Genomic DNA, 27692 nt, shown 5'->3' with positions numbered 1-27692 from the left:
GCTTTGGGCATCTCCCCCAGGCAGAGGCAGCCCTGCTTTGTTTGTCCCCAGAGAGGCCTCACATGGCCCCAGCTGGGTGGCAGTGCCAGCGCTGAGTGCCAGCCTGGCCACTGCCCCGTGGCAGGAGCTGGCACTTTGTGGTGCCAGTTTACCCCTCTGTGCCCCCCTGAGGCCTCCTAGGAGCTGCCATCCTTGTGGTGCCAGCTCCCAGCCCCTGGCCCCGGGGCTCTCTCCTCCTCCCTGGGGCACAGTGGTTGGTTCTGGAACACTCCAGGTCCTGGAGCCCCAGCCTGGGCTCTTCCCTCCCACCCATGGATTTCACAGCAGCATTCAAGTTGGGAAAGACCTGAGATCAGTTCCAACCTCTGAGTCCTTCCTGTTGTGCTTTCCTTTGGGTTTTTGGTGTCTGTGGCCATAAAAGGAGATTCTTGCCTTCTTGGCTTTCTTTTCAAAGACCTTTTCATAGCTATTTTCTTTTAAATGTGATTTTGAAGCAAGGCAACATCACTTGAACTCGACTCCTCAATTGTTCTTTCTCACCTTTTGCCTTAAGTGGGCTTAGCTCTTGTGCCCTAGAAGTAGAGAACAAATAGGACTGGTGTCTGAGGGGTGCATTTTGGGGTCCCAGCCCTTGCCATAACTGGGAGTATGAAGGGAAACAGCCAGCCCCAAATTCCTGCCTTAGGGAGTGGCTGTGGTGTCACCCTCCTTCCCAAAAACTGTAGAAGTAAGGAAGGAATTTCAGAGTGAAGTATGGAAATAGGGAATATTTTCAGATTGAATTATGGAAGGTTTCAGAACCTGAATATGAGACTTTGCCCACTCCCAAGGTGTTTTACTTTAATGAAGGGCAGCAATGCTTTAAAGCCTTGGCTAGAGGGACTCGTAGCCAGGTGAGGTGGGCAGAGGAGCTTGGGAGCAGCTGCCCGTGCTGGGACCCCCGGGGGTGGGCTGGGGCTGGGGCTGGGGGGCCCAGCAGGGCAGGGCAGGGCAGGGGCAGCTCCTCCAGCCCAGGCTTTGGCTGTCCCTGCTGCAAACATGGAGCACCCATCTCATGCCAGCCCACGCTCCCACCCGTGTTCGTGCCCTGTTCATTTGTGGTGCCCTGGGGTCACTGGTGGGCAGGGGGCTGCACAGGGGGGCTGTGGGCACAGGGGGCTGTGGGCACAGGGGGCTGTGGGCACAGGGGGGCTGTGCCAAGGGGCTGGGTGATGTTCCTGTAGCACTGCCCCCGAGCTCTGGCTGTGCTGGGTGGGATGCCAGGGGATGTGGGGAATGGAGGGTCTGTGCTGGAGCTTCTGTCCCTCCTGGAAACAGCCCTGTGTCCCACTGGGAGCTGCCTGGGGGTGTCCTGTGCAGCCCCAGGAGCAGGGAGGCCCAGGAGTGTTGTCTGCTCACACCTCCTGCTCTCCTGCAGCCCTGGGGCTGGGGCTGTGGCCGTGCTCTGCTCTAACCCCCTGTGCTTGCACTCCTGTCTGTTGTCACTGCTGCTGAGTTCCTCTTTGCAATGCTCTGTACGATGTGAAGCTGTAACTGCTGTGCAATAAATCTCCCTAATAAACATGTCAAACTAACCCCTCCCGAGTTGTTCTGTGCTGGGAGTCTCTGGGTCCTGCTGCCAGCCCAGGGCTGAGTCCTGCAGGGAATGTTCTGGGTCTGCTGCTCTGGTGGCACTGCTGGAAGGGGACGTGGCTGCAGCTGGCATCCTTGGTGCCTGGCAGAGGTTGGGAACCTGTCCCTCAAAGCCAGGATGTTGTGCACACTGTCCCACAGCACATCCTTGTCCCCAGACTGAGGGACAGGGATTTCCTGGGAGAGCACTCAGGGGGTGAGGAAGGGGCTGGGTGGTCACACTCAGACTTGTGCTCACTGGTGTCAGTGCAGAGCAGGGACAAGAGGGACACTCAGGGGTGGCACCAGCACTGTCCAGCCTCCCTGGCAGTGGGGCTGGGGCACCCTGGGCACTCTGCTGGTGACACTGAGCTCTGGTGCTGGTGACACTGAGCTCTGGTGCTGGTGACACTGAGCTCTGGTGCTGTCCCAGCTGCAGGGAGGGGATGGGGCACCCACAGGGACCTGCTGATGTCTCAGGAGGCTCCCTGGAACAGGGGCTGGGCAGAGTTAAAGGAATAAAGCAGGGATTGATCAAAAAGGCCTTCAAAGGATGTCCCTTGGGCAGTACAAGAGCCTGGCTGAGGCTACCCTCAAGATGGACTCCAAGTCACGAGTTTTCATATTTTCATAAGTTTTGGTCCATTTCCATATTGGGGTTAATTGTCCAATTCCAGCTCCAGGTTATGCAGCCCCATCCTCCCAGTTTGCTCTCCTCAATTCACTGTTGTTTAGACGTTTTGGGCCTGAAGCTGGAATGGTATCCTTGGTCCTGGGGCTGGAAAAGGATTGTTGTGTCTGACTGAGCTCTGGGGAGAACTTACTAACACTTTATATGAAGTTCATTGTATAATAATAACAATAATAATGTATTTACTAATGTACACAGAATCTGGAAACTGTGGAAGCTGGAACTTAAGGCATCAGGCCAGCCTGGAGAGGTGGGGCTGTGCCAAGCTCAGGCCAAGGGCAAAGTTCTGCACCTGGGCTGGGGCAATCCAGGCTGGAATGATGGAGGGAGCCCTGAGGACAAAGATTTGTGGGAGAAAAGCATTAAAAGATCCCCCCAGCCCAAACGAAAAACCCAACAAAACCATCCCAAAATCTGTTTATTCTGTGCAGCATTTTGTAACTAGGACAGCTACAGGTGTGTTCTTCTAATTAGAACTTTTCTACTGGCCCTCCTCTTTTACCTGCCTGTGTATTTCCCTCTTGGTGCAGGTTTTTATCTCCAGAGGCTTTTGTCCTTCCTGGGCTTCAGGCAGAGCTTCCCAGCTCCTCAGAGGGGGCTGCATCCAGCCATGCTCACTGCTGGGGAGTTCACGTTTCCCTGGCTCCAGTCTAAAACCAGCAGCCAAGTGAATAATTCAGCAGCTTTGCTGAGTTCCTGTGACTCAGAGCTTGGTGTGAGTCTCCCTGAGCTTTGGGGTGCTGGTTCTGGGGGAAGGTGAGTGGGGAGGGGGATGTAACCCTTGGGGGTCTCTGTCCCTAGCCCTGGGCAGGGAGAGAGGCCCTTCCAGGGAATGTGGAGCTTCCCCAGCTCTGGAGGGGGAGTGGGGGTTGAGGGTTTTTTCTGCAGGTCCTGCTGCTCTTTCAGCAGGAATTTGTGGCTTCCCATGGCTCAGGAGCTGAGCAGCTGCACAATCTCAGCTCCTGAGCCACTCCTGAGGCTTTCAAAGAGCACCAAGACATTTCCCAGGTGCTGAAGTGCTGATAAACCCTGGGAATTACAGACAGGGCAGCTGGGGCTGCCCCTGCATCCCTGGCAGTGTCCCTGGCCAGGCTGGACAGGGCTGGGAGCACCTGAGATGGTGGGAGGTGTCCCTGCCATGGCAGGGGGGGAGGTGAGGGACCCTGAAGGTCTCTTCCCAGGCAGCCCTTTCCATGAATGCCTGATTCCCTGTTTCTGGGGGAGAGGCAGTGTAAGCCAGCAGAGAGCTGGGCTGGGAGCACTGGTGCCATCCCCAGGTTCTCCTGCTGTGCAGGAAGCACTCTGCAGCTTTCCCAGCTGGGGAGGGGCATGCTCAGGGAGCTGCTCTGTGCTGGCAGGACAGCTCAGGCTGTTGTGGAGGAAGCAGCCAGGCAGCCCCCTGGAAGTGCTGCAGGGAGTGCTCTGTGTCCCCTGCAGGCTCAGGCTGGAGTGGGAACTTGGGGTGGCCGGGTTGGACACTGGGGCTTGGGACACCTGGGACAGTGGGAGGTGTCCCTGCCATGGCAGGGGTGGCACTGGAGGGGCTCAAGATCCTTTCCACCCCAAACCATCCTGGAATTCTGGGATCTGTGGTGTCAGGATGTGGGGAAACAGCTCTGGGATGAGGGGGGCAGAAGCTGGGGGTTTCTCACTGTGCTGTCCCAGTGTCACTGTGTGTCCCCACAGGGCTGTGAGTGTTGGAGCTGCTGCAGCCCTGGCAATGCCCTGGGGGCTCCTCTGGGGGCTGCAAGGAAAAGCAGGGACCTTTTCTGCCTACAAAATGCTGATTTCATGCTGGCTCTCTCTCAGATGGTGCTTCCCCACCAACCTGCTGCTTGGCTTTGCTTTTCTTGTTTCAGCCTTTGCTTTGGAGGTGGGATGTCCCTGCTCATTGCATAGGAAATTAAAAGGATTATAATGAAGTCATACATATGTCGAGAAGTCTATTAAAAGCTTAACAGGGAGGCTTAGGGAGGTTTAAAAACTGGGAATACAAACCCTTTCTGTTTTGCAGCGTGCTCAGGAGTTGTTCTAGCAAGGATCTGACAGCTGGGTGAATTAATGGGGTCCTCCAAGGCTTGAATTGCCTGAGCAAGTAGCTGGGACTTAAAATATTCGAGCCATGAACTTTGGAGCTTGTAGCCTGGGTTTGATGTGTTGTTAGTGCACTTAAAGCACCTTGTGTGGGGAGGTGCTGCAGAACTGTGCAGGCTGGGACCTCCTGGAAGATGTGAACCCTTTTCTCTGCCCGTCCTTTGAGCTCGTCAGCCTTCACACTGAATTGACTTGTCATTTCTCTGAACCGTGTTTCTGTGGAGCTGGAATGTTTCTGGGCACAGAATGAGGCAGCTTTTTTAAACTCTTGGTGTTTTCAGGAGGGTTTGAGGCAGGTGGGAGAGAGACAGAGACTCAGTGCTGCAGACAGGGAGGGCTGGCTGACCCTCACTGCTCCTCATCCAGAGCCCTGCTCTTTTCCTGCACTTACATTACCCAATCTGCCTTGAATTTGTCTCTCTGGAACTTCACTGCAGCTTTAAAAGATGCTTTTCCCCCCCTTCTTCAGTGCTTAAAACAACACCATGTTTATTCCCTTGCTTGTTCCAGTAGCTCGTGGGGAGTCTTTGCAGTGATCCTTCAGATTAAATAGGAAATTCAATGAGAGGCTTGTCAAAGGAAAATAAACAGCAGCACTGTAAAAGACACAAAAATTAAACTTAGTTTAAACCCTTTATCATCACCTTTTTGCTAGGTGGGGTTCATGGTTTGGCTTCACGTGGGGAGTTTGGCTCTGCCTTTGGTCACTTGGGTAAAAAATATTTAAATATTTGCCTTGGAGCTGTCAGGGTGAGCCAGGATCAGCTCCTGGGCTGACAGCACAAAGAGCAGGGATGAACTCTGCAGGCCTTCAGCCATCCCCATCCCCAGGGCTTCAGCCATCCCACCTGCAGGGCTGGGGGAGGTCTGGGAGCTGCTGGATCCCATTCCCAGCAGGAGCTCCATCCGAGCTTCTCTGCAGCAGCACCCTCAGCAAGGTGGGGCTGGAGTGCTGCTCCCCCCACCAGGCTCTCCCTTTTCAGCTTGCCTTCCCCACCTCTCACTCCTCCTCCAGACCTGGGGTTCTGCTGGTAAGAAGGGATTTGATGGGGTTTATCCTGCTTACAAAACCTTGGGGAAGAGTCGTGTGCTGGGGTGGCTTTGCGAGGTCGTGTGACCCAGGCTAAATCCAACCTGGGATAGGAAACTTCCCTAATCCTGCCTCTGCTCGTGGCTCCCTCGCAGGCCTGAGCTCTTTAATCTTCTTCCACTTCAGCCCCATCACTGCAAATAGGGTAAGGCTGATTATATTGTGCATTTTATCTTTTCTAGCTGCACCCCAGCTGTTGTTATCGAGCGTTCTCGTTTCGGGGTGGGTTGGCACGGGGTAATCTTGGATTAATGGGGCCTTTTTTTTTTGGAAAAAGGAAATTTTATAGTTAAGGAACGTGTTGGCTACTGTGAAGCTGCTCAGGAGCTCTTTGGTGGTTGGGGCTGAGAGCAGATCTACACCTTGGAGCAAATCTGCACCTTGGAGCAAGGGCAGCGTGGGAGTGGCTGAGCAAAGGGAAGCTCAGCAATGTTTAATGTGGTGCCTCCTCATTAAACCCCACGGAGCTGCTCTCCCTGGAGAGCTTTGCACAACTTCAGCTCTCTTAGTCCTGCATGAGCAAGTCCCTGCAATATAAATTGCCTGTACCCTCAGCAGTAATCTCTCCTTTCTGCTGCTATTTTGGTGCCATTTCTGCAGCTGGTTTCCAGCTCTGACCCATGAAATACTGAGCACACCTTGTGTGCAGTTGGTGTGTCTGAAACACTCTGGCTTTTGGCAAGTGTGGCATAGAACCTTCCTGAATTCCTGCTGACTGTCAGAGCAGGAAAGCTTTGCTGCTTTCTGGAGTTACAAAACTGAAACAATGTGAGAGATGCTCAGGATCCTCATCCTCTCCCGGCCCAGGCAGCTGTGCCTGCTCCCTTTGGAACATTTTCCTCTCCCATGGGATAAAGCTGCAAGGCAGGCTCACCCTGCCCTTGGAAATGGTGGCACAGGCTGGGTTGGGTGCTTTTTCTGTGTGCTCCTGATATTCCATTTGGTGGGTAAAAGCTGACCTCAGCATGGCAGAGCTGCTCCCTCCTCACCTGGAGCTGCTCCTTCCCGAGGTGGGATTGGGATTTCTGTGTGGTGGAGGAGGAGGCTGTTCCCATAAAGCTGTCCCTTCCTTTTGGCAGCAGTGGGAGGCAGAAGCAGCCCCTTCCTGGAGGTGACCAGGCAGGGTCCCTGCTTCCCTTGGCTTTAATCAATGGCTGCTAAATAGTGCAGGATTAAGAGCTCCCTTGGGAACAGTTCTGGAACTTCTGGCTGGGGCTGTTTCTGTGGACAATTGATGCTGGAGGCACCTCTGGAATTAGAAGTGACTTGGCAAAGCACAGAAGTGACAGGAGACTGCAGGACACGAGCAAAACACAGTTCACCACCCCCAAAAATGTCTGGGAGGGATGTTTGATTTTGTTCTGTCACATTACTTAGGATGCTGTTTAACCTTCTTCCTTGCAGTGAGAGCACACTGCATCTGACTGCATCATGGAATTGTTGAGGTTGGAAAAGAGCTCCAAGGTCATGGAGTCCCAGCTGTGCCCAAATTGTCCCCAGCCCAGAGCACTGAGTGCCACCTCCAGGGGTGGGCACTCCAGACCTCCCTGGGCAGCCCCTGCCAAGACCTGAGCACCCTTTCCATGGAGAAATTCCTGCTGTGTCCAACCCAAACGTCCCCTGGCCCAGGCTGAGGCTGTTCCCTCTCCTCCTATCCCTGTCCCCAGGGAGCAGAGCCTGACCCCTCAGCTGTCCCCTCCTGGCAGGAGCTGTGGGGCTGCAGAGGTTTGAGCTGTCTCTTCTCACAGAGAATTTCCTGTGGCTCTCTGTGACAAGTTCAACCTGTGCAGGGCCAGGATGACCCTCGTGGGTCCCTTCCAGCTCAGGATACTCTGTGATTCTGTGAAGTTGGGTTTTCCATGCCCTCACTTTGGTCTGGCTGCCTGAAAACCCAGCCTGGCCAAACCCAGTGTCTTCCCCTGTTCTGCCTGAGCTCCTGGGGATCAGCAGTGGCTTGGATTTCAGAGGGCTGGGAGTTCCCTCAGAGATGGCTGAAGGACTGAGAAACAGCATTTCATTCTTCTGGAGTCCTTTTTCACCTGTGCAGGTTAAAGCTGACCGTGTTGTGTGGCTGTTCCCCAGCTCCAGGAGGAAAACTGGCCCTGGGTGGTGCTCATGGTGGGAGGGCTGGGAGCAGAGCTCAGTTTCCTGAGCCAGCCATTCCAGTTGTGGCTTCCCCAGGCAGCCTGGCAGGGGAGCAGCAGGAGCAGGGCTGTGGCAGTGCTGGCCAGCAGGACCCTGGTGGGTCAGGCTGCAGTGGCCCTGTGACATTCCCTGTGCGTGGATTTGCCACAGGGGAAGGCTGGAGGGGTCTGGCTCTGAGGATGCCCCCAGTTCTGCATTTATTGGGGCCAGCTTTTTGTGCTTCCAAATCTCCCACCCCAGTGCCCAGCTGGGGAGTGGAATCTGCCAAGAGAAGTCATAAAATCAGAATATCCTGGATTGGGAGGGAAACCCGGGGATCATCCAACTCCAGGGGGGTTCTGATCACTGGGCAGCAGCATCTGATCTGTTCCTCCAGCACACACAGGTGACAGAAACTGGGCTGGCTGCTCAGCTGAGTCTGAATATTTTCTCTGAGAAAAGAGACTTTAATCTTCATTTCACCAGAAGTTTTGGATTTCTAGGATTAAAAATGAAAACATTAAGCAAGGGTTGTTTTGGATCCTCAGTCTTCACACTCTAATAACTGGTTATGTTCCTCCAGGAAGAGAATTCCCCTTCTGACATTGCCTTGCCACTTGTCACTTAGCCAACTCTTTATTTACCTTTGTGTCATTTCCTTGTGTCTCCACTTTCCCTAACATTTCCCCTGGCTACAGATAAAAATACTTTTGCTTTCAGCTTTGTCAAGCCTTCCATGCTTTGCCTGGAAAATCTGTGATGTTCCATCTCCTACATTAACACTCTCCTGCTTCCCAGTGATGCAAACAGCTCTTTCAAAATGTCACTCATGGGCAGTTTGGCAAGATTTTAGGGGCTTTGTGTCTCAATTTTACAACCAAAATTAATGGTTCTGCTTTAAAAAAAAAAAAATCTACAATTTTGTGTGCATCACTGGAAGTTTCAAGTCGTTTTTGGCTCTGTATTCTACCAAGGACAGTCTCAGATTCAGTAGGAATGGGAACCTGATAATCATGGAAAGATCCCGATTAGAGGTGCCCCATTTTGTATCTGAGAGTTGAGGAAGATGGGATTTACCCGGCCAGACTTTCAGCTCATTTCTGCATCAATATCTATGTAGAAATGAGCAGATGAGAGGTTTCAACTGGCAGTTGTGTTTCCTGGGGTGATTTCAGAATTGCTGCTCACAGGGGTCACATCAGATTTTTATCTTCTGAGTCTTGTGCTACTTTTCTGTCTCAGGGGTGGCTCCAGTCCTGCTAAAATCAGGAGGTTTCAGCATTAAACCTCTGTGAATTGAAGACAACCAGAAGTTCAGCAAGGCCTAAAGGGGCTCTGGAAAAGCTGGAGAGGGACTGGGGACAAGGGACGGAGAGACAGAGCACAGGGAATGGCTCCCACTGCCAGGTGGGAGACTGGGAAGGAATTCCTGGCTGGGAGGATGGTGAGAGGCTGGGATAGGATTCCCAGAGCAGCTGTGGCTGCCCCTGGATCCCTGAAGTGTCCAAGGCTGGGCTGGACAGGGCTTGAGGCACCCTGGGGCAGTGGGAGGTGTCCCTGCCCAGGTGGCACAGGATGATCCTGAAGGTCCCTCCACACCCAAACCATTCAGGAATTCTGTTCTCATCTGTTTGGTGGTGGATTCCAGTCTCAAGCCATACCCCCAAAGGGACCTGGAGGACAGGAATTGCGGGGTTTGTCCCTTCTTGGTGTCCTCTGGAGTCACCCCCAGCTGCCCTGTGCCCAGACCCCTCCTGCAGCCTCTCCCTGTGCCAGCGGTGCCGGTGGCACCGTCTCGTCCCCCTGGGACACGGGGCTGGCTTTCAGGGTGACACTTTGTGTGCTGTGCTGTGCTGTCCCCAAGCCCAGGGGACACGTCTGGGCTGGCTGAGCCCTGCAGGGTGAGCAGGGCTGGGAGCAGCTCCCAGAAGCCTGGAAATGTCCTCTGGTGTCAGCGTCAAAGCGCGGCGCCGCCCGCGCTGTCAGCTCCATCTAGGTGAGACAGTTCAGTCCCAGAGCACCGATCTGGGCAAGAATTCACTTTGCTTTTCCTTCCCTCCCATGTCCCTGGGGGTCGGGTGGGAGGTCCCATGGAACAGCCCTGCTTTGAGGTGAGCTGCTCCCTCAGATGCCAGGTTGAGTCTCTCAGGGCTCATCCACAGGAATGAAAGCATTTGAATTCCCAGATTTTCAGAGGAAAATCAAATTGGCAGGGTTTATTTCAAAACATCAGAAACTCCTTAGTGAGGAATTAAAGAATTCCTAGAAAACTGGCTGTCTCTCTGCAGGGCTGTAAATTAGAATGATTTCAAAAGAGCACAGACAGCGTGTCATCTTCCTCATTCTCAAGCAGAAGCTGCCTGAATAAACAGTAATAGAATTGTAGATTCTTCTGGTATTATGTAAATGGCTTCATGCTTTGATGTCCCTCGTGTCATTAGTTTGACACTAGCAGGAATTAATGGCCATAAAACTCTATTACAAACGTGGCAGAGAGATTTCTCCTGACTGCTTCTGATTCCTCCTGTGAGCTCGCTGCCTGTGCCACAGGACTGGGGAAGCTGAAAGTAGGTCAGGGTGATGTGTGTGAGCAGGGATGCTGGAATCACAGCCACAAACAAACAGCACTGAGTGCTGAAGGGAAAGCTGCTATTTTAAGCCCTTATTTCCATTATCACCATCTCATTCTGCACAACAAGCATGTGGGGGGGTGTTGGGGCCATGCACCCACAGATGGGAGCCAGGAAGGAGGAGGAAAAATACAAATGAGTGTATAGAGATGTATGTGTGTGTATGTGTGTGTTTCAAGGGTGACAGTAAATACTGTCACTTCTGAATGGCTGCTCTCCATCTCATGTGAGGCAGAGTGAAAGTGCCAAAATATGTAGGTCAAAAGAAATGAAGTATTTTGCATCCAAGCAGCAATCAAGTGCTGGAATTCCAGGCTGGATACCCTGGTACCGTGTGGTGGAACTTGGGGCAGGATTATGGGGATGATTTCCAGAGTTCCCACACTCCTTACATATTTATAATTCATTCCTCATCCTCGGAGGGGCTCCCTCACTGGCAGCTCTTGGGGACAAGTGTGGGCTCCCAGCCTGAGCTGAAGAGTTGGGATGTTTTGAGCCTGGAGAAGGGTTAATCATGGAGCTGCTGCATGGCTTCCCTTGGGACAGCTGGCTGAGGAAAGCTGGGAAAAAAGGAATATGGTAGGATTGGCTATTTTTAGAACATGAGCAGGAGGGAGAAAAGGGCAATAAATTCAAACTCACCTTGGCAGTCAGGAATGGCAGGAGTTAAACCTGTTGGGAAGGTAAAGTGCTAAAAAACTAATGGAGGGAAGTGATTTGTCTGGGTAGGAAAGACACTCACAGACCATCTCCAAGGAGGCTGTGTCAAATGCTTTTAAGAGTCTGGAAAAAAAGGAGGAAATTAATAAAAATGGAAGCGAGGACTTAGAGCTGGGGAGATTTAAGGACTGCCCAGATTATGGTGCACAGTGATTTACCAGCACTGAAGTGCACGAGTCAAAGGAAGAGGATTTCCAGTTTATTAGAGATAAGAGAAGGTTGGAAGAAAGCTGTTAAATGGAGATGGAGGGGAAAGTGATGCACAGGAGGCTGCAGGGTTCAGCCCTTAGCCTGCTTTAGTTCTGGTAGGTATCATTTGATAAGGATTAGAGCACGGGCTCCATCCAGGCCAGGGAGCAGGACCCAGGGCAGCTCAGGGGTGGGGATGGGTGTTCCAGGTGTTGGACAGGGCAGGCACACCCTGGGCTAGGGGTGTGAAGGATTATTAATTTGTAACCTAGTTCATTAAAAGATATCAGGACAAGTGCTGGCACAACCAGAAGGAGCCAACTGGAGTGATCCAAGTGTGAGGAGGCAGCAGACAAGGTGCAGCTACAGCATGGTGCAGTGAGGATGTCTTCTTCATGTATTTTGTCTGCTGTAAGTTTTGAGAAGAGTCAGAGTTTTGTGCCCTCCTCAGCCTGAGGAGTAGCTCCTGAAAAGTGCTGTTAGTGGATGAAGTGAGCTGCTGTGTGGACCTTGTTCTTCCTCGTGGTTCTGTAAATATTGACTCTCCAAGGAGCACACTTGGAGCTGGTGATCCCCAGCAGAGTCTGTAAGTGCTGCTTTTTCTTCTTTTTGTTTTCTTCTCTGGCTCTGATTACATTTGAAAGAGAAGAATTCAGCTCTTGGGTGGTGTCGGGGGGGATTTGGGGTTTGCAGTAGGCAGCACAGGGAGCAGTGGCCGTGTCCTGCTGGGGTGATGGGTGTGGGAGCTGGGCACTGCTCCAGCTGCTCCTGCCAGGGCCTGGCTGGGCAGCGCTGCCCAGGCTCTGCCAGGCTGGGGGAATCACTCTGGGGACGTGGGGAACGTGTGCTGCCTGCCTGAGCCTTGGGAAGACAGCTCAGGTGCCCAGTTCCCATGGAGAGAGCAGAGCTGGGTTGGTCTGTGTGCTGGGGCACAGCAGCAGGAGAAGTCCTGGCCTGCCTTGGGATCTGAAGGTAAAGGAGTGCTTTGTGCTCAGCTGAAGAGAAACCTGCAGCTCTGCTCTTTATGGTAGATGTGCTTGGGTCTCAGAAGGATAAAACTTAGGGAAGGTTTGAGGTACCAGGTCATCATCAGTGGGAATTTCTTTTTGGAATTTTGCTGACTATTTATTCCTCAGGTATTTTTTTTTTTAATTTCACTCTGTGGCTCTTGGGTTCCCTGGGAGCAGGAGGCACTTTGCAAGTGCCAGTCCTGTGTGCAGACTGGCAGCAGATGGTGGCTTGGCTGCTCTTGTGTGTTTGTGGTGTCCTGAACCCTCTGCAGGTGTTGGCATCAGCCCAGGCTGCGGCTCAGGATTCCCTGAACTGTGTCTGGTACCAGCCCAAAATCTCAGCTGGACCTCAGGGTATTCCTGGGCCTCCTGCTGAGCAAGAGCAGAACCACAGAGTCATGGGGTGCTGTGGGAAGGGACCTCACAGGGTTCCACCCCTGCCGTGGCAGGGACACCTCCACTGTGCCAGGCTGCTCCAAGCCCTGTCCTGCCTGGCCAGGGACAGTGCCAGGGATTGGAATCCACAGCTTCTCTGGGCACCCTGTGCCTGTCCCCTGCTCCTGAGCCCCAGGGAGTCACCACACACCTGGGAGGCACCAGAGCACGTTCTCCAGCTCACAGCTGCTCTTGCTCACCTTCCAAATCCTTGGGTTCCCTCTCTGGGTCTGGTGAGTCTCTGGTAATGTTTGCTCATCCTTCCCCCTTCTCCAGAGGCTGTGGGGAGATCTGTGTGCCTGTCCTAGAGACTGCTTCAGTTTTCCTGGGGGAAAAGAACTGCCAGACCTGCCTGCCTGGAAAGCCCCTGCAGGGTGACAGTTCCTGTGTCCCTGTGTGAAAGGTGTGAGCAATCTCAGCAGTGACCTTTGAGCAGGAGTCCTTGTGCTGGCTCCCTCCTGTGCCTGTGCCCTTGTGCAGGGCTGCTGCTCTCAGTCCTGCCCCCCTCCTGGGCCTGGCTTAGCGTGGGGCCCGGGCAGGCTGCTCAGGGCTGACATCTGCTCCAGCCTCTGCCCCACCGAGGAGCTGGAGTTGGAACTGGAGCATTCCCTGAGTCAGGCTGGAGCAGTGTAAATGTGGTAACAGCCCTTTCAGGGGAAATTGCCTTTCCCTGCTCAGGAGGAGGGCTGTCAGCACTGTGGGTCACAGCTCTGCAGGCTGCACTGTCACTGCTGCATGGTGCCAGCACAGGGACACGCTGCCCTGCCTGGGCTGGCACCGGCCAGGGAGGGGCTGCCACCCCCCAGAACTCCCTGGGGCTCCTGCCAGGCTGCTCTGGGACTAAGGACCCTCTGTAGGGCATGAAAGCAGCACAGCTCGGTGGGAGAGTTCATGGAAGCTCAGGTGACCCTTATTTTACACCGAGGTTTTGTCCCTCAGGATTTTGTCCCATCACTCCCAGCCCTGTGTGCTCGTGGCTCTGGGATCTCCTGCTCAGGAGCTGTGGCCAGGCTGGCACAGGGAGGAGGAGGCTCCAGCTGGTGCTGCAGCTCAGCCTGGAGAGAAGGGGACTCAGGGGGATCTTCTGGTCCTCCAAAACTCCCTGCCAGGAGGGGACAGCCAGGGGGGTCGGGCTCTGCTCCAGGGAACAGGGACAGGAGGAGAGGGAACGGCCTCAGGCTGGGCTGGGCAGGCTCAGGGTGGGCACAGCAGGAATTTCTCCATGGAAACAGTGCTCAGGCCTTGGCAGGGGCTGCCCAGGGAGGTTTGGAGTGCCCATCCCTGCAGATGTCACCTGGATGTGGCACTCAGTGGCTCTGGGGACAAGGTGGGCATTGGGCACAGGGTGGCCTCGATGGCCCTGGAGGGCTTTTCCAGCCTGGATGATTCCAGGATCCTGGGATCTCTGGGGCTCTCCCTGTGCCAGCACAGTGGGGTCTGGACAGGCCTCCTGTGCCCACTCCTCGCTATGATTTTTTGCCTCAGAACTGATTTTATTTCAGCTTCACACATTTCAGGCAGGGCAGACCTTCCTCTGGGCTCTCCTCCTCAGCTCTAGGCAGGATGCAAGGCCAGGGAATGGTGCAGGGATCCAGCTGCCTCAGCCCTGGCATTGCTGCCCTGGGCTTTCCACAGGAGATGGTCTCTGCATCACCTGCACCTCACCCTGGGCCTGCTGAACAGGTCTGGGGGGCCTTTCCTGGCTGTGGATGGAAATATTCCCTGCCAAGGATGTGCAGGAGGCTCCTGGCTTTAGGAAGGAACCCCAAGTGGAACAGGAGAAGTGTCTCAGTTGTGCCACTTGGCTGAGAAAAACCAAACAAAAAGTCCAAGCTGGGACAATTCCACTATCCCAGGTGCTCCAAGCCCCTTCCAACCTGGCCTTGGGGACTTCAGGGACCCAAGGGCAGCCACAGCTGTCCTGGGAATTTTGTCTCAGCCCTTCCCCACCCTCCCAGCTGGGAATTCCTTCCATCCAGCCCTGCCCTCTGGCAGTGGGAGCCATTCCCTGGGTCCTGTCCCTCCATCCTTGTCCCCAGTCTCTCTCCAGCTCCCAACACCTGGAGTATTTCCAGTGTGGCGTGAGTAAGTCTTTAGTGAGCCTTTTGTTTAAAAACAGAGCTTTGGGTGCCTTTGTTGTTAACAGATGAGTCTTTGTCATTAACAAGTGTTGTTGCCAGCTGAGTCTGTGCAGGCTGGTTCCAGGTGAGGACTCTGGGGGTAGGAGCTGGGCTGTGCCATGTCCAGGGCACTGAGGAATAAATCCCAGCAGTGCTGAGGATTCCCCACTCCCTGAGCAGCTGGCAGTCCCAGTGGGGAGCAGGAGCAGCAGGACAAACAGGGAGCAGTTAGAGCAGAGCTCTCTGCACCTCCCTGGTTCCACCTGCCAGTCCATGACAAAGCAATTGCTGCCAAAATTCCCTCTGGGAAGGAGAAGTAAGGAAGGGAAGAAAGCTGGACAAGAAACTGTAGCAACTGCATTTTTTTTTTTTCCTTGTAGATTTTTTTTACAAGGCAGAACATGAACCTTGTGTTGAACTTTCAAGTTACTGACTTTGCATCTCTGAAGTTTGGAGACAGTGGTTCTGACAGTTGTAGGCACGGGGCCCTTTTAGCATTCAGGATTATGTAACCTCATGGAATTTCAGAGGGAAGGCAGCAAAACCCTTCTGGAGCTGTCAGCACCCTCTGAAATGCCCTGCAGTTCCTTGAGGGCCTTTCAGAGATTCCTGATTTTCTTCTTCTTCCCATCTAGCTCAGTGGTGGAATTTAATTTGCTTCTCATTGCAGGGACTTGAGAGTGCCAGGGCAAGGGGGAGTGGGTTCCCAGTGCCAGAGGGCAGGGCTGGATGGGATACTGGGGAGGAATTCCTTCCTGAGAGGCTGGGATGGAATTCCCAGAGCAGCTGTGGCTGCCTCTGGATCCCTGGAAGTGTCCAAGCCAGGCTGGACAGGGCTTGGAGCAGCCTGGGACAATGGGAGGTTGGAATGAGATGATGTTTAAGGTCCCTTCCAGCTCAAACCATTCTGATACTCTATGGAATTAAAGTATTTTGTGTAATCTCAGCCAGCACTAGCTCCTGGGAATAAATTTTCCTCTCCTGCAAGGACAGAAATGTGTTTTCTCCAAGAAGCTGGGTCTGAGGAGCCTGTGAAGGCTCAGTGAGCTGGAGGAAGCTCTGCCATGCTCAGCCCAGCACCTTGGCCCGGAGCAGGGAAAGCAGACTCTGCCCAGCTGGGTTTGGAGTTGCCCAGGGCTGGACACCCCACAGCCTCTCTGGCCAGCCTGCCCCGTGACAGTCCCATGGGAGTTCAGTTTTCAGTGGAATTGCTGCCTTTCCCTTTGACAGGAGGAGAGGGAGGGAGTAACCAGCTCTGACAGCTCTGCTCTGGGTGAGCTGTCCTCCATCAGGGCTGCCAGCTTCGTGAGTTAGACATTCATTAAATGCAAAAACTTCTTGGAATCTTGAGCTCTTATTCCCTTGGATAAAAATGTACAGCCTGCCTTTGGGTGGCTGGGTGACATCTTTTCCCATGTAGCTCCTGTCTGTGCTTATCCCTTAGGTTTTGGGGATTAGTGAAGCTTGTCTGCAGAACTCACTCACGGGGATTTTCAGACCCTTCACTCTGAACTGAGCTAGACAATATTTTATTTTACAGAATGATGAGACTGATCATAAAGAATTGAAGGCTATTCCTGCAGGAGACTCCAGGTTTACTCTAAAGCCAGCAGGCACAAAGAGAGCCTGAGCTTCTTGGGGGAAGTACCCTGTGACCTTTCAGGGGAAGCTTTTGCCTCTCTTACCCCGAACAATGTCTGGAAATAATCTCCTGAGCAAGGGAAGGAGACCCTGGAATGTCCTGGCTGCCTGTTGGGGTTTTTTACCTGATGTTCCAGGTAGATCCCATCCTGTACAGCACCACTGGGCAGCAGAGTGAAGGGGTGTGTGCCTGAAAATCAGACAGGACATGGAGGCAAGGTTCTCATGAATCCCTCAGGTGGGAATCAGAGGCTGCTCCTGGTAATAAATGTCCTGAGCATGGGCAGTTCCTCACACAGGCACAAGTGCTCCCAAAACAGCCTCAGTCTCGTGTGGAATCCTTACAGCATCCAGTGTGGAGAAGGAAAGGCTCCAGGGAGACCTTGGACCAGAAAAGGGCTCCAGGAGAGCTGGAGAGGGACTGGGGACAAGGCATGGAGGGACAGGACACAGGGAATGGCTCCCACTGCCAGAGGGCAGGGATGGATGGGAGACTGGGAAATGGGAATTCCTGGCTGGGAGGGTGGGGAGGGTCTGGGATGGAATTCCCAGAGCAGCTGTGGCTGCCCCTGGATCCTGGCAGTGCCCAAGGCCAGTTTGGAAGGGACTTGGAGCAGCCTGGTACAGAGCTTGGAGCAGCCAGGGGTGGCACTGGATGGGCTTTGAGGTCCCTTCCAACCCAAACCATTCCATGACTGATTCTGAAGCTCCTTTTTAAGGCTGCAGATCCCACACCCTGTGAGGCTGATGGGAGTTGATTGGCATGGCTGATAAAACTGCTGCTCTTTGGGGATTCCAGCAAGGCCAACTGTGCCTCCCCATCCCAGGGTGATCTGGGCAAATTCCCTTTGGGATCCTCTGCAGGAATGGAGCTCCCAAGCCTCCCTTTCCCTGTTTTTTGCTGGCTGCTGGCAGGGCCCTCTCCTGGCTGCTCACTCAGTAATTTTGAAGCTCCTTAACCCCGAGCTGGAGGTCTGGCCAGTGACCTGCCAAGATTAGCCTCTCCTGCTGGGAAAAGGCTTTAGAGGGTAATCCTGGGCTCAGAGAGCCCCTGGCTGGACATTCCCTGGGGTGTCCTGTGTGCCAGCAGCTGCAGGAGCGTGTCCTGCCCCAGCTCCCAGCTCCCAGCCCGGGCACAGGGGTAGGTGGCCACAGGGGCACTTTTGGCTGGATTAGCTGTGAATTGGGTGCTGTGACCGAGCTGACCTGTGCAGAGAGATGATCAAACAAACAATTCCACGCTGTCAGCAGCCCTGCTAAATGTTCCACCCTCATCCTGCCCTGGGAGCAGTGCACAGAAGGTGCTACTTGCATGGGATCTTTGTTTTTCCTCTCAGAAGCAAGTTTGCTTTGTAAGTATGTTGTTAATGGTCTTTTTTCCTTTAAGCAAGACTTTGTAAGCTCTAATCCTACATTGCTTTATGTTATCAGGGCTCGTAACCGGATTTTCAGCTATCAGCCAGCTTTAATACTTGCTAAAATTGCTTTACAGGTCTGTGGGATCTGTCAGATTTGCATTTTGCGTGGAGTGCATTATCTGCTGCCACTGCACATCCACGGGCACTGGCAGCCCTGGGCCTTGGAAGAGTTTGGCTTCTCCTTTTTGTTGTTTTGTGTCTTTTGTTGGTAGGTCAGAGGCAGAAGGTGTGTCTGGGGAGCTTGGGTTTGGAACTGAAAAATCCTCTTTGCCCAGTCCTTGGGAAATCTGAGATCACAGTTTGTTTTCCAGGTTTGATAAGGAGAGACTGAATATTGGGATGGGGTGGGGATGACAAATAAGCTGGAAGTGTCCACGTTAGGCACATAGCTTGGGAACCATTGTGGGAAGAGCAGAGGGGGTTTGCTGATGGGGACTGTGATCCAGAAATCTTTGCTGTCCTGGCTCTGGCAGGGGTGGCTGCTCCAGGCTTGTCCCTGTGGCTGGCCCTGCTCTGCTCTCCCTGCTCTAGAGCTGCCTGCATCCCTCCTTGCACCAGAATTCCTGCTGGGAAGCACTGCCTGGTTTGGGTTTTTAATTTGCATCTGTTGTGAAAATATTGTGTGAAGAATATTCCAGTCTTGGGTTTGGATTTGGAAGGATTTGGCAGAGGCAGCTCCCAACTGCTCCTGATGCAGCTTGCAGCCGGCTCTGGGGCTTTGCTGCAGCTCAGGGCTTGCAAACACTGACTGAGTTTTGCTCAACTTGGTTCCATCTGATGGCAAATGGAAGTATTTCCCATCCCAATTCCTTTTGTCTCCTGCTGCTCCCTCCTTCTCCAGCCCCAGGTGTGGTTCCCCTCTGTATGGAAAGGCATGAGCACAACCTGGTACTAAACCCCACCCCAAAGTGGAGGGGTTTCTTCAGGTTTACCTTCCTGACCCTAATTTTATGTTCTTCCCTGTGAAGTCTTTCATCATGGCAGTATGCCAATATATTTTTAGTGCTAACAAATCGATTTGTTTCAGATATTCAGAGTTCAAGCAGTGGGTGCTATCCATCAGCCTCAGTGTGGGTCCAACCCAGCACTCTGTTAATGTCATAATATCATAATATCATCTTTGAGGAAGTTTTTGAATGTTTTCACTGCTCCCAGGCTCTTCCTCACACTGTCAAGGACTTTTAGTGTCTTCTATTTTTTTTTTTTTTTTGCTTTAAATAGTTTTATAGACGCACGAATGACAGGCTCCTGTCTAGAGGAATTTACAGTGGAATCTAATTAAATCCCTTGCTGTTCTGTACCACAAATAATGGTAAATAATAATAATGTCTCTTGACACATTGCAGTGGCACTTTATCTCCAAAGCACTTTGCAAAGCTAAATACAATAGTACCAAAATTACGTTATATTATCAGATAAAATACTAATAAAATATTTTCTCCTGAAAGGATCAGGCTTTTAGCTGCTGCAGGCTCGGACAGCATTGCCCAGGCTGGGTTTTCCACGGGACACACGGGGGGTTGTTGTCCCCTGTGTCCCCTGTCCTGTGTCAGGGGCAGACAGAGGTGGTGTCACCCTGCCTGGGAGCTGCTGAGTGCCCCTGCTGAAGTCAGCCATGAGCAGAATTAAAGCTCCCAGCTCTGGCAGAAAAGCAGAGTGCCCGTGCCAGGCCCCTCTGCTGGGGCTGCCCAGGAGGGGCAGAGCTCCAGAGATGCCCAGGGATGGATGGGTCAGGGCAGGGCTGGATGGGATGGATGGGATGGATGGGATGGATGGATGGATGGATGGATGGATGGATGGATGGATGGATGGATCAGGGCAGGGATGGATGGGATGGATGGATGGATGGATGGATGGATGGATGGATGGATGGATGGATGGATGGATGGATGGATGGATGGATGGATGGATGGATCAGGGCAGGGATGGATGGGATGGATGGATGGATGGATGGATGGATGGATGGATGGATGGATGGATGGATGGATGGATGGATGGATGGATGGATCAGGGCAGGGATGGATGGATCAGGGCAGGGCTGGATGGGATGGATGGATCAGGGCAGGACTGGATGGGCTGGATGGGATGGATGGATCAGGGCAGGACTGGATGGGCTGGATGGGATGGATGGATCAGGGCAGGACTGGATGGACTGGATGGGATGGATGGATCAGGGCAGGGCTGGATGGTATGGATGGATCAGGGAAGGGCTGGATGGGCTGGATGGGCTGGATGGGATGGATGAATCAGGGCAAAGCGGCAAGGGATGGATGGGATGGATGGGATGGATGCATCTCAGGGCAGGGCTGCTCAGCATGGATGGATCAGGGCAGGGCTGCAGGGGATGAGTGGGATGGATGGATCAGGGCAGGGCTGCTCAGGATGGATGGATCAGGGCAGGGCTGCTCAGGGTCCTGTTCTGGAGACAAGGGGCGTGAGTGTTGTGATCCCTGGAATTCCCCTTTCATTCCCAGTCTGGCTTTCCCAGCGTGTGTAATTGTAAAAAATCCGTTTTATTTGTGTTTCCTTGGGCCAGCATCTCTCTAGGATCTGTCCTGCCCCTGGCAGCTCTTGCTGGGGACACCCAGGTGGGAATGCTGGGACAGGGGCAGGCAGAGCTCGTGTCCTGCTCCTGCCCGGGGTGTCCCTGAGCACGTGGCCCTTCGTTCCGTGTGACCCTCCCGAACCCCGGGAAGCTCCTGCCTGGCCCGGGATCGGCTGGGAACGGGGACACAAAGGGGACACACTGGGCATGTCACACACAGGGAGTGTCACACACAGCGAGTGTCACATGGCCCTGAGCCACAAGCTACACCCTGGGGACACGAACTCGGAGCTCCAGAGCCCGACTGGAAGTAATATTTACATTAATTGTATTAGTCATTGCACATATGCATTTATATCTATATATATGTATATGTGTGTGTCTGTCTGTGTGTATATATAAATAAAAATATGTGCAGAATGATATATAATACATAATTTACAAAAATATCAATATTAAATAATATAGATTATATAAGATAATGTAACATATAATATAAACCACATGAAAAACATATTACCTATACATGATAAAATATGTACTGTAATATGTAGTATAATGTGCATGGAAACATATAAAATATATTATGAAGTACCTATAATGTATATATAATATATTATATATGAAATGTATATGCTATATAATCTATGCTATATATTTACATTTTACATTTATTTATAAAATACATAACATAAATTATCTAATATATTATTATAGAAATGTATTAGAGTTTTAATTACTGCTTGAATTATTATTAATTTATTATTCAAAGAATCATTAATTATTTATATTATTAATTTTATTAATAATTAGAATTAATATTTAATATTTATGCAAATCAGAAATTTGGACATCTTTCAAACTTCAAGGAATCCCCTCTTACTCCTCTAAATCCAAACTCCCTGAGTGAATTATTGAACCCACCCAATGATTTGTACTGGTGGCCTTTCCTTGTTTTATGATTTAAACAAACTCCAAGCCCCACAAAAGCCATTTTTCATCTTATGCTCTCTCCAACATTATTATTATTATCATTATTATTATTATTATTATTATCATCATCATCATCATCATCATCAGAGCTGAGTCTCTGCCCACCTGACACCTCCAGGTCATTGGTTTACAGACCAGAGTTGTGTTTTTAATGAATTCTTCCCTTCTGGTCCTTCTGTGCCTTAACATCAGGTTGTTTTTAGTAACTGCAGTTTTGCACTGAATTAAGGGTTATATGCAGGGATGTTTTGTGATGAATTTCATCTCCTGAGCTCCAGGCTTGCTGGTATTGTCAGCCCAATTGAAGGTAAAAATATTAAAAGCATAAAGATTTGTATTGGCAGAGAGCAGAGGATGTTGTATGGGGGATGAGAGAAGGAGTCCCTGTAAATATTTCTGTTTCTTTCCAAAAGAAACTGGAGCCAGTTTAAAACTCTAATGTTGTTCTCAGAAGAGTTGACAAGTTCAGACCTCCTTAAAACAGAAATAAAGCTAAAAGTCATTAGTCTGGGTATTAATTTTGAACCACTGAGTTTGTCCTGTTTAAAGCCTCAGGACTTAGGGTTTTGGTCCTTCTGTACAACTGGGGGCTGTGGACCAGGACAGCACTTCCATGTGAGTCTGTTGATATTTCACGTGCCTCAGGACAGAGAAATCCCCATTATTCTGTGTCTTGTATTTGAAGAGCTGGATCACACCAGTCAAAAATGGATATTATGGGCTCTGGTTTGGCTGCCAGTCCCTGTTACCTGGGCATGTCACACCCAAATGTCACACAGTGCAGTGATCCATCTTAAATATTTCAGTGTTTGGCTTTTGACTGGGTCATTTCCTTCTCCCATGTCAGTATTCCCAGGAGAAATCATGGATGAGAAGATGTCCTACAAAGAATTCCTGGATCGCAACGACTCCTGGTCAGCAGAGGAGAGGGACCTGTGCTTCAAACCCATGGACATGGCTGGTAGGATGGCTCAGGAGCTGGAGCGCCCTGATTTCAGCACCTGGGGGACCTCATGGCCTGCAGGCTCCATTCCTGAGGGGCTCCTGCTCCTGTCATGGGCTCCTGGCTCCATCCCTGAGGGGCTCCTGCTCCCCTCATGGCATTCCTGAGGGGCTCCTTCTCCCCTCAACCATTGACTGCAAGCTCCATCTCTTAGGGGCTCCTGCTCTCTTCATGGCATCCCTGAGGGGCTCCTGCTCCCCTCAATCATGGCCTGCAGGCTCCATTCCTGAGGGGCTCGTGCTCCCCTCATGGCATTCCTGAGAGGCTCCTGCTCCCCTCATGGCCTGCAGGCTCCATCCCTGAGGGGCACCTGCTCCCCTCATGGGCTCCTGGCTCCATCCCTGAAGGGCTCCTGCTCCCCTCAACCATGGACTGCAAGCTCCATCTCTTAGGGGCTCCTGCTCCCCTCATGGCATCCCTGAGGGGGCTCCTGCTCCCCTCATGGCATTCCTGAGGGGCTCCTGCTCCCCTCATGGCCTACAGGCTCCATCCCTGAAGGGCTCCTGCTCCCCTCAACCATGGACTGCAAGCTCCATCTCTTAGGGGCTCCTGCTCCCCTCATGGCATCCCTGAGGGGGCTCCTGCTCCCCTCATGGCATCCCTGAGGGGCTCCTGCTCCCCTCAGTCATGGACTGCCGGCTCCATCCCTGAGGGGCACCTGCTCCCCTCATGGGCTCCTGGCTCCATTCCTGAGGGGCTCCTGCTCCCCTCATGGCGTCCCTGAGGGACTCCTGCTCCCCTCATGGCCTGCAGGCTCCATCCCTGAGGGGCACCTGCTCCCCTCAACCATGGACTGCAAGCTCCATCTCTTAGGGGCTCCTGCTCCCTTCATGGCATCCCTGAGGGGGCTCCTGCTCCCCTCATGGCATCCCTGAGGGGCTCCTGCTCCCCTCAGTCATGGACTGCCAGCTCCATCCCTGAGGGGCACCTGCTCCCCTCATGGGCTCCTGGCTCCATCCCTGAGGAGCTCCTGCTCCCCTCATGGCATTCCTGAGGGGCTCCTGCTCCCCTCATGGCCTGCAGGCTCCATCCCTGAGGGGCTCCTGCTCCCCTCATGGCCTTCGGCAGCCCCCGGGCTCTCCAGGTGTTGGTTTTTGGTTCTGGGCCCAGCCCTGCTCTGGGGATCCCCCCTGGGGATGGGGGTGAGGGTGTGGGGTGACCCCTCCGTGGTCACGGCCAGCATGGTGGGTGCACGTGGCTGTGCTGCAGGGCAGGAGGCTCCAGGGGGATCAGCACAGGCTGGATCCACGGGCCAAGGGCCAGGGCCTGCCCTCAGGGCACCGTCACCCCATGGAACCTCCGGGCTGGGCACAGGGCTGGTGACAGCGGCTGGGCACAGCCCAGGGCAGGGATTGTCCCCTGTGCTGGCCCTGCTGAGGGACCCCCTGGAATCCTGGGGGCAGCTCTGGGCCCTCCTGCCAGGAGAGCCCTGGAGGGGCTGGAGTGAGTCAGGGAACAGAGCTGGGAAAGGGCTGGAGAATTCCTGAGGGAGCTGGGAAGGGGCTGGAGAATTCCTGAGGGAGCTGGGAAGGGGCTGGAGAATTCCTGAGGGAGCTGGGAAGGGGCTGGAGAATTCCTGAGGGAGCTGGGCAGGGGCTCAGCCTGGAGCAGAGGAGGCTCAGGGGGACCTTGTGGCTCTGCACAGCTCCTGCCAGGAGGGGACAGCCAGGGGGGTCGGGCTGTGCTCCAGGGAACAGGGACAGGAGGAGAGGGAACAGCCTCAGGCTGGGCCAGGGCAGGCTCAGGGTGGAAATTGGGGAAATTCCTTCACTCAAGAGAGGTTCAGTGTTGGCAGGGGCTGCCCAGGGCAGTGCTGAGTCCCCATCCCTGGAAGTGCTCAAAGCCCAAGCAGACACACAGCATTTTGTGATGTGTTTTGGGGCTATTTGGTCAAAAGCTGGAGTTGATTGTCTTGGAGCTCTTTTCCAACCCTAATAATTCTGGGGTTCTATGTCCAGAGCAGGTTCTGGGGGACTCCCACAGCTGAGCTGCTGTGAGCTCTGTGGGTTTCAGTGCACACCTCCCCAGATGTGTCCCCAGGTAGTGCCTGTCCCTGTGTCACATCCTGCCCTGCAGCTGGGGCTGTCCCACACCTCTGCAGCTGCTGACGCTGCTGAACACGAGCTGCACCCTGTGCAACCCAGCCCTGCACGCTGATACACTTTCACCCAGCAGCTTCCCCTCAATATTCTGCTTTTTTCCCCTCATTTTTTGAAGTTAAATTGCTTGCTGGCTCCAGGAGCACCTGAGAAATGTGGGTCCTGCCCAGATTATCCCAGGTAATCAACCTGGAAAGATACAGGATGGAACTTCTTTTTCTTAATATATTTTTGAGTACTGTAGGCCTGCTTAGGGCATGATTTTCTTACTGACTGTGAAGAACTGATGTATTTTTACAAGGATAAGAAATGATGCGTGGAAGAGCTGGAAGAGCCACAGGTTTCTTGGGTTTTCCCTCCTGTTCCTGTGTGGGTGCAGGAATGGGACATTGGTGTTGTTCTGCTCAGGAGCCAGATGTCAAATTTGTTAATTAGGAACAATTTACATACCTGGCCCATCACCCAGTGTTCTTTTGACCTGAATAATAGGAATATTTTAGTTTATTTGTTGCACAAAAGCACATTTCTTTAGGTTTCATGTCCTTGAGTGTCTTGCACACCTGTACAGGCACCACATAAAGTTCAGGATCAAAGTCGGGGTTGTGTTGTGTTGCTCTTCCAATTGGATATAAATGAGATTCTGCTTAGAGTTGCCATAATGGAGCAGAGGACACAGAGCAGCTTTAAGGACTTGTCAGCAGGAGAAAAATGGGAAATCAGACCCAGAAGTCTGTGGGTTTATTCAGTATTGGTGTGCCCACTCTTTGGAAAATGGGAGGACAAATTCCCTCCCAGGGAGAGGAGTCTCTGGCCAGTGGTGTAAAGGATCTCCTGACCAGCATCCCTGTAATTCCTTGTTCCCTGGGGAGAAAGAGGGGAAATTTCAGCTCTCCCACTCCTCCCCTTTTCCCTCTGGAGCAGAGGTGGATTGGCCCAGAGATCTGAGCTGCCCATTTTTTCCACATCATCCAACTGCTGGGCAAAGAGGGAGCATCAGCAGGATCTCTTCTAGTTTTAAATTGGTTTCAGTCATGCTCTTTTTTCTTTCCCCCTTGTTTTTTTAATCTTTAATTCTTTGCCTCTCTTTAATTGGAAAGAAGGCAGTTGTTCAGACCTGGCAATACTGTTGTAAACAGCTCAAAATCAAAATATTCTGCACCTTGCTCTGAGGCATGATGTTGTCTTGGCATCTCAAATAATCTGACAGGTTTATAAAGGAATTCACTCAGCTCACCTGATCTTGACATCCCAGCCCACTGTGGGCATGGGAACAGGTCAGGCTGGACTCTCAGCCCTCCAGGGAGCACTTCTGGCATGAAAATGAGTCACAGCCCTCAGCCAAATCCTCCTGAGCTGGGTTTAACTGGAGGAAATCCGAGTGTCTGGAAATAGGGTGTTCACCTGGAGAGGAGGAGGCTCCAGGGAGAGCTCAGAGCCCTGCCAGGGTCTGAAGGGGCTCCAGGAGAGCTGGAGAGGGACTGGGGACAGGGATGGAGGGACAGGACCCAGGGAATGGCTCCCAGTGCCAGAGGGCAGGGTGACAGGGATTTAAAACCCACCCAGTGCCACTCCTGCCATGGCAGGGACACCTTCCACTGTCCCAGGCTGCTCCAAGCCCTGTCCAGCCTGGCCCTGGGCACTGCCAGGGATAGGACAGTCTGCCTGGGACACTGGGGGATGTTTCAGTTTCCCAGTAACTTGGTTAAAATACCAGTCCACCACCCCAGTTCATACTGGTATGCAGTTCCTGGCTGGGAGAGCTCAGAGATCCCACACCTTTCCCTGCTCTGGGCTGAGCTGAGCTGAGCCCAGCCCACGTTCCTGACTCAGATTCATGGGCTGTGTCCATCAGGGCAGAGGCAGATGGTTCCTCCTGGAGGGGAGGGCACAGTTTCTCCAGGAACAATCATGATCCACTTGCCCCAAAAATCAGCCAGAGCAACTGGGTGTTACTGCAGGGTGCAAATTCTGATTGGGAAGGGCTTTGCTCCAAAAGCAGCCTTTCCTTGGCAGTGCAGCATTGGGACCTGCTGCACCTCCATCCTCTTGTTCCAATGGTGGTCCCTGTCCCCAGAGTGGTGTCCCTGTCCCCTGAGTGGTGTCCCTGTCACCCTGAGTGGTGTCCCTGCCTGCTTGTGTCTCTGCCAGACTCCTTCAGCATGCACAGAGGGGAGAACCTGCCGGAGCTGTCCTTCCCCATGGACATGAAGAGCGCGCCGCTGTTCCCGGGCCACGCCGACGCTGCCAGGGACATCCTTGGTGAGCTCCCCTGGACTGCCCTCCCCAGCTGCCAGCTGGGCACTTCTCTCTCTTGTCTCTCTTGTGCTGAAAATTCAGGTTGATGTTGGAGCCCATTTCTACCTTTCTTAGTAGGAAGGTAGAAATAAAATACATTCTAAGAGTTAATTGGACAAAATAGTTTTAAAAGACCTTGAACCTGTGTGTCTTGTGACTTCTGGTGCCTTCTCTTTGTGCACCAAGTCTGAGATGTAGATGATGTGCTGAACTTTTGATAAGAGAAAAATAAACAACAACCTGAAGACGGAAAAAACAAAAGTCCCATCCATCTCTCAGTCCTGGCACAGAACTTTTTAGGGGTCTCCCCATCAGGGGATCCACGAGGGAGGTTTCCACAGCTGTTAATTCACAAGTCTTTTTTTTCCCTGCTCTTGTTTTAGTGGCTAAAACCCAGATACTCAGGAGCTGTTGCTGCAAAGTGCTCTTCAGGATTTCAGCTCTTGGATTATTATATCAATATTGGATTATTAAGGGATTACCAGCTGGAATTCATGGGAGCAGAAGCAGAAAGCCAAAGGAAATAATTTGCCTGTGTTTACTCTCTTAAACCTTGTCAGAAGGTTCTGTTAAATACAGAATTTATGGCTTGTGAAGCAGAACTGACATTTGATGCAGATTGATCTGAACTGCTGCTGAGCAGAACAGTACAAGTGTGGTAGGACTTGAAATTTAGGAGAGGAGTCATTAGGGCTGGTGATTAACAAAAGTTTTGTTATTTCCTTAGCTCAACATGGATCCATGATGGGACCTGAGCAACCTTTCCTGGGGTCCCTGTATTCCCCTGCAGAGGCCCTGGATCCCTCAGCCTTCATCGGCCTCGAGTCAGGCAGAGAATTCCTGCCAGGAAAAGCAGGTGAGAAGTAAATGTTTTCTCTGACTGGCTGGGGTTGGAGGGTTTGCAGCTGGGAAATCCCACTTTACAAGTCCTAAAGAATCTTCGTGGGGAGTTGATACATAAAATGAGTCAAGACTGGAAAGTTT

At 52.5% G+C, this 27692-nt stretch overlaps 1 protein-coding gene across 10 annotated transcripts in view; it reads left to right on the top strand.

Annotated features, from left to right (window-relative positions):
- The window catches only part of MAP4 (microtubule associated protein 4), a 148536-nt gene that overhangs the window by 63160 nt on the left and 57684 nt on the right, over window positions 1-27692 (top strand). For 9 of the 10 annotated variants that reach the window (XM_059869604.1, XM_059869913.1, XM_059869989.1 and 6 more), the window contains 3 exons: window positions 22159-22272; window positions 26562-26672; window positions 27436-27564. In XM_059869604.1, the coding sequence (XP_059725587.1) occupies window positions 22159-22272; window positions 26562-26672; window positions 27436-27564 (354 nt within the window). The remainder of the gene's footprint in view (window positions 1-22158; window positions 22273-26561; window positions 26673-27435; window positions 27565-27692) is intronic. The other variant, XM_059869756.1, reaches the window with a different exon arrangement.

This window comes from Haemorhous mexicanus, chromosome 1 (genome assembly GCF_027477595.1).
Source record: "Haemorhous mexicanus isolate bHaeMex1 chromosome 1, bHaeMex1.pri, whole genome shotgun sequence".
NCBI lineage: Eukaryota > Metazoa > Chordata > Aves > Passeriformes > Fringillidae > Haemorhous > Haemorhous mexicanus.
This window is presented reverse-complemented; position numbering and strand designations above follow the sequence as displayed.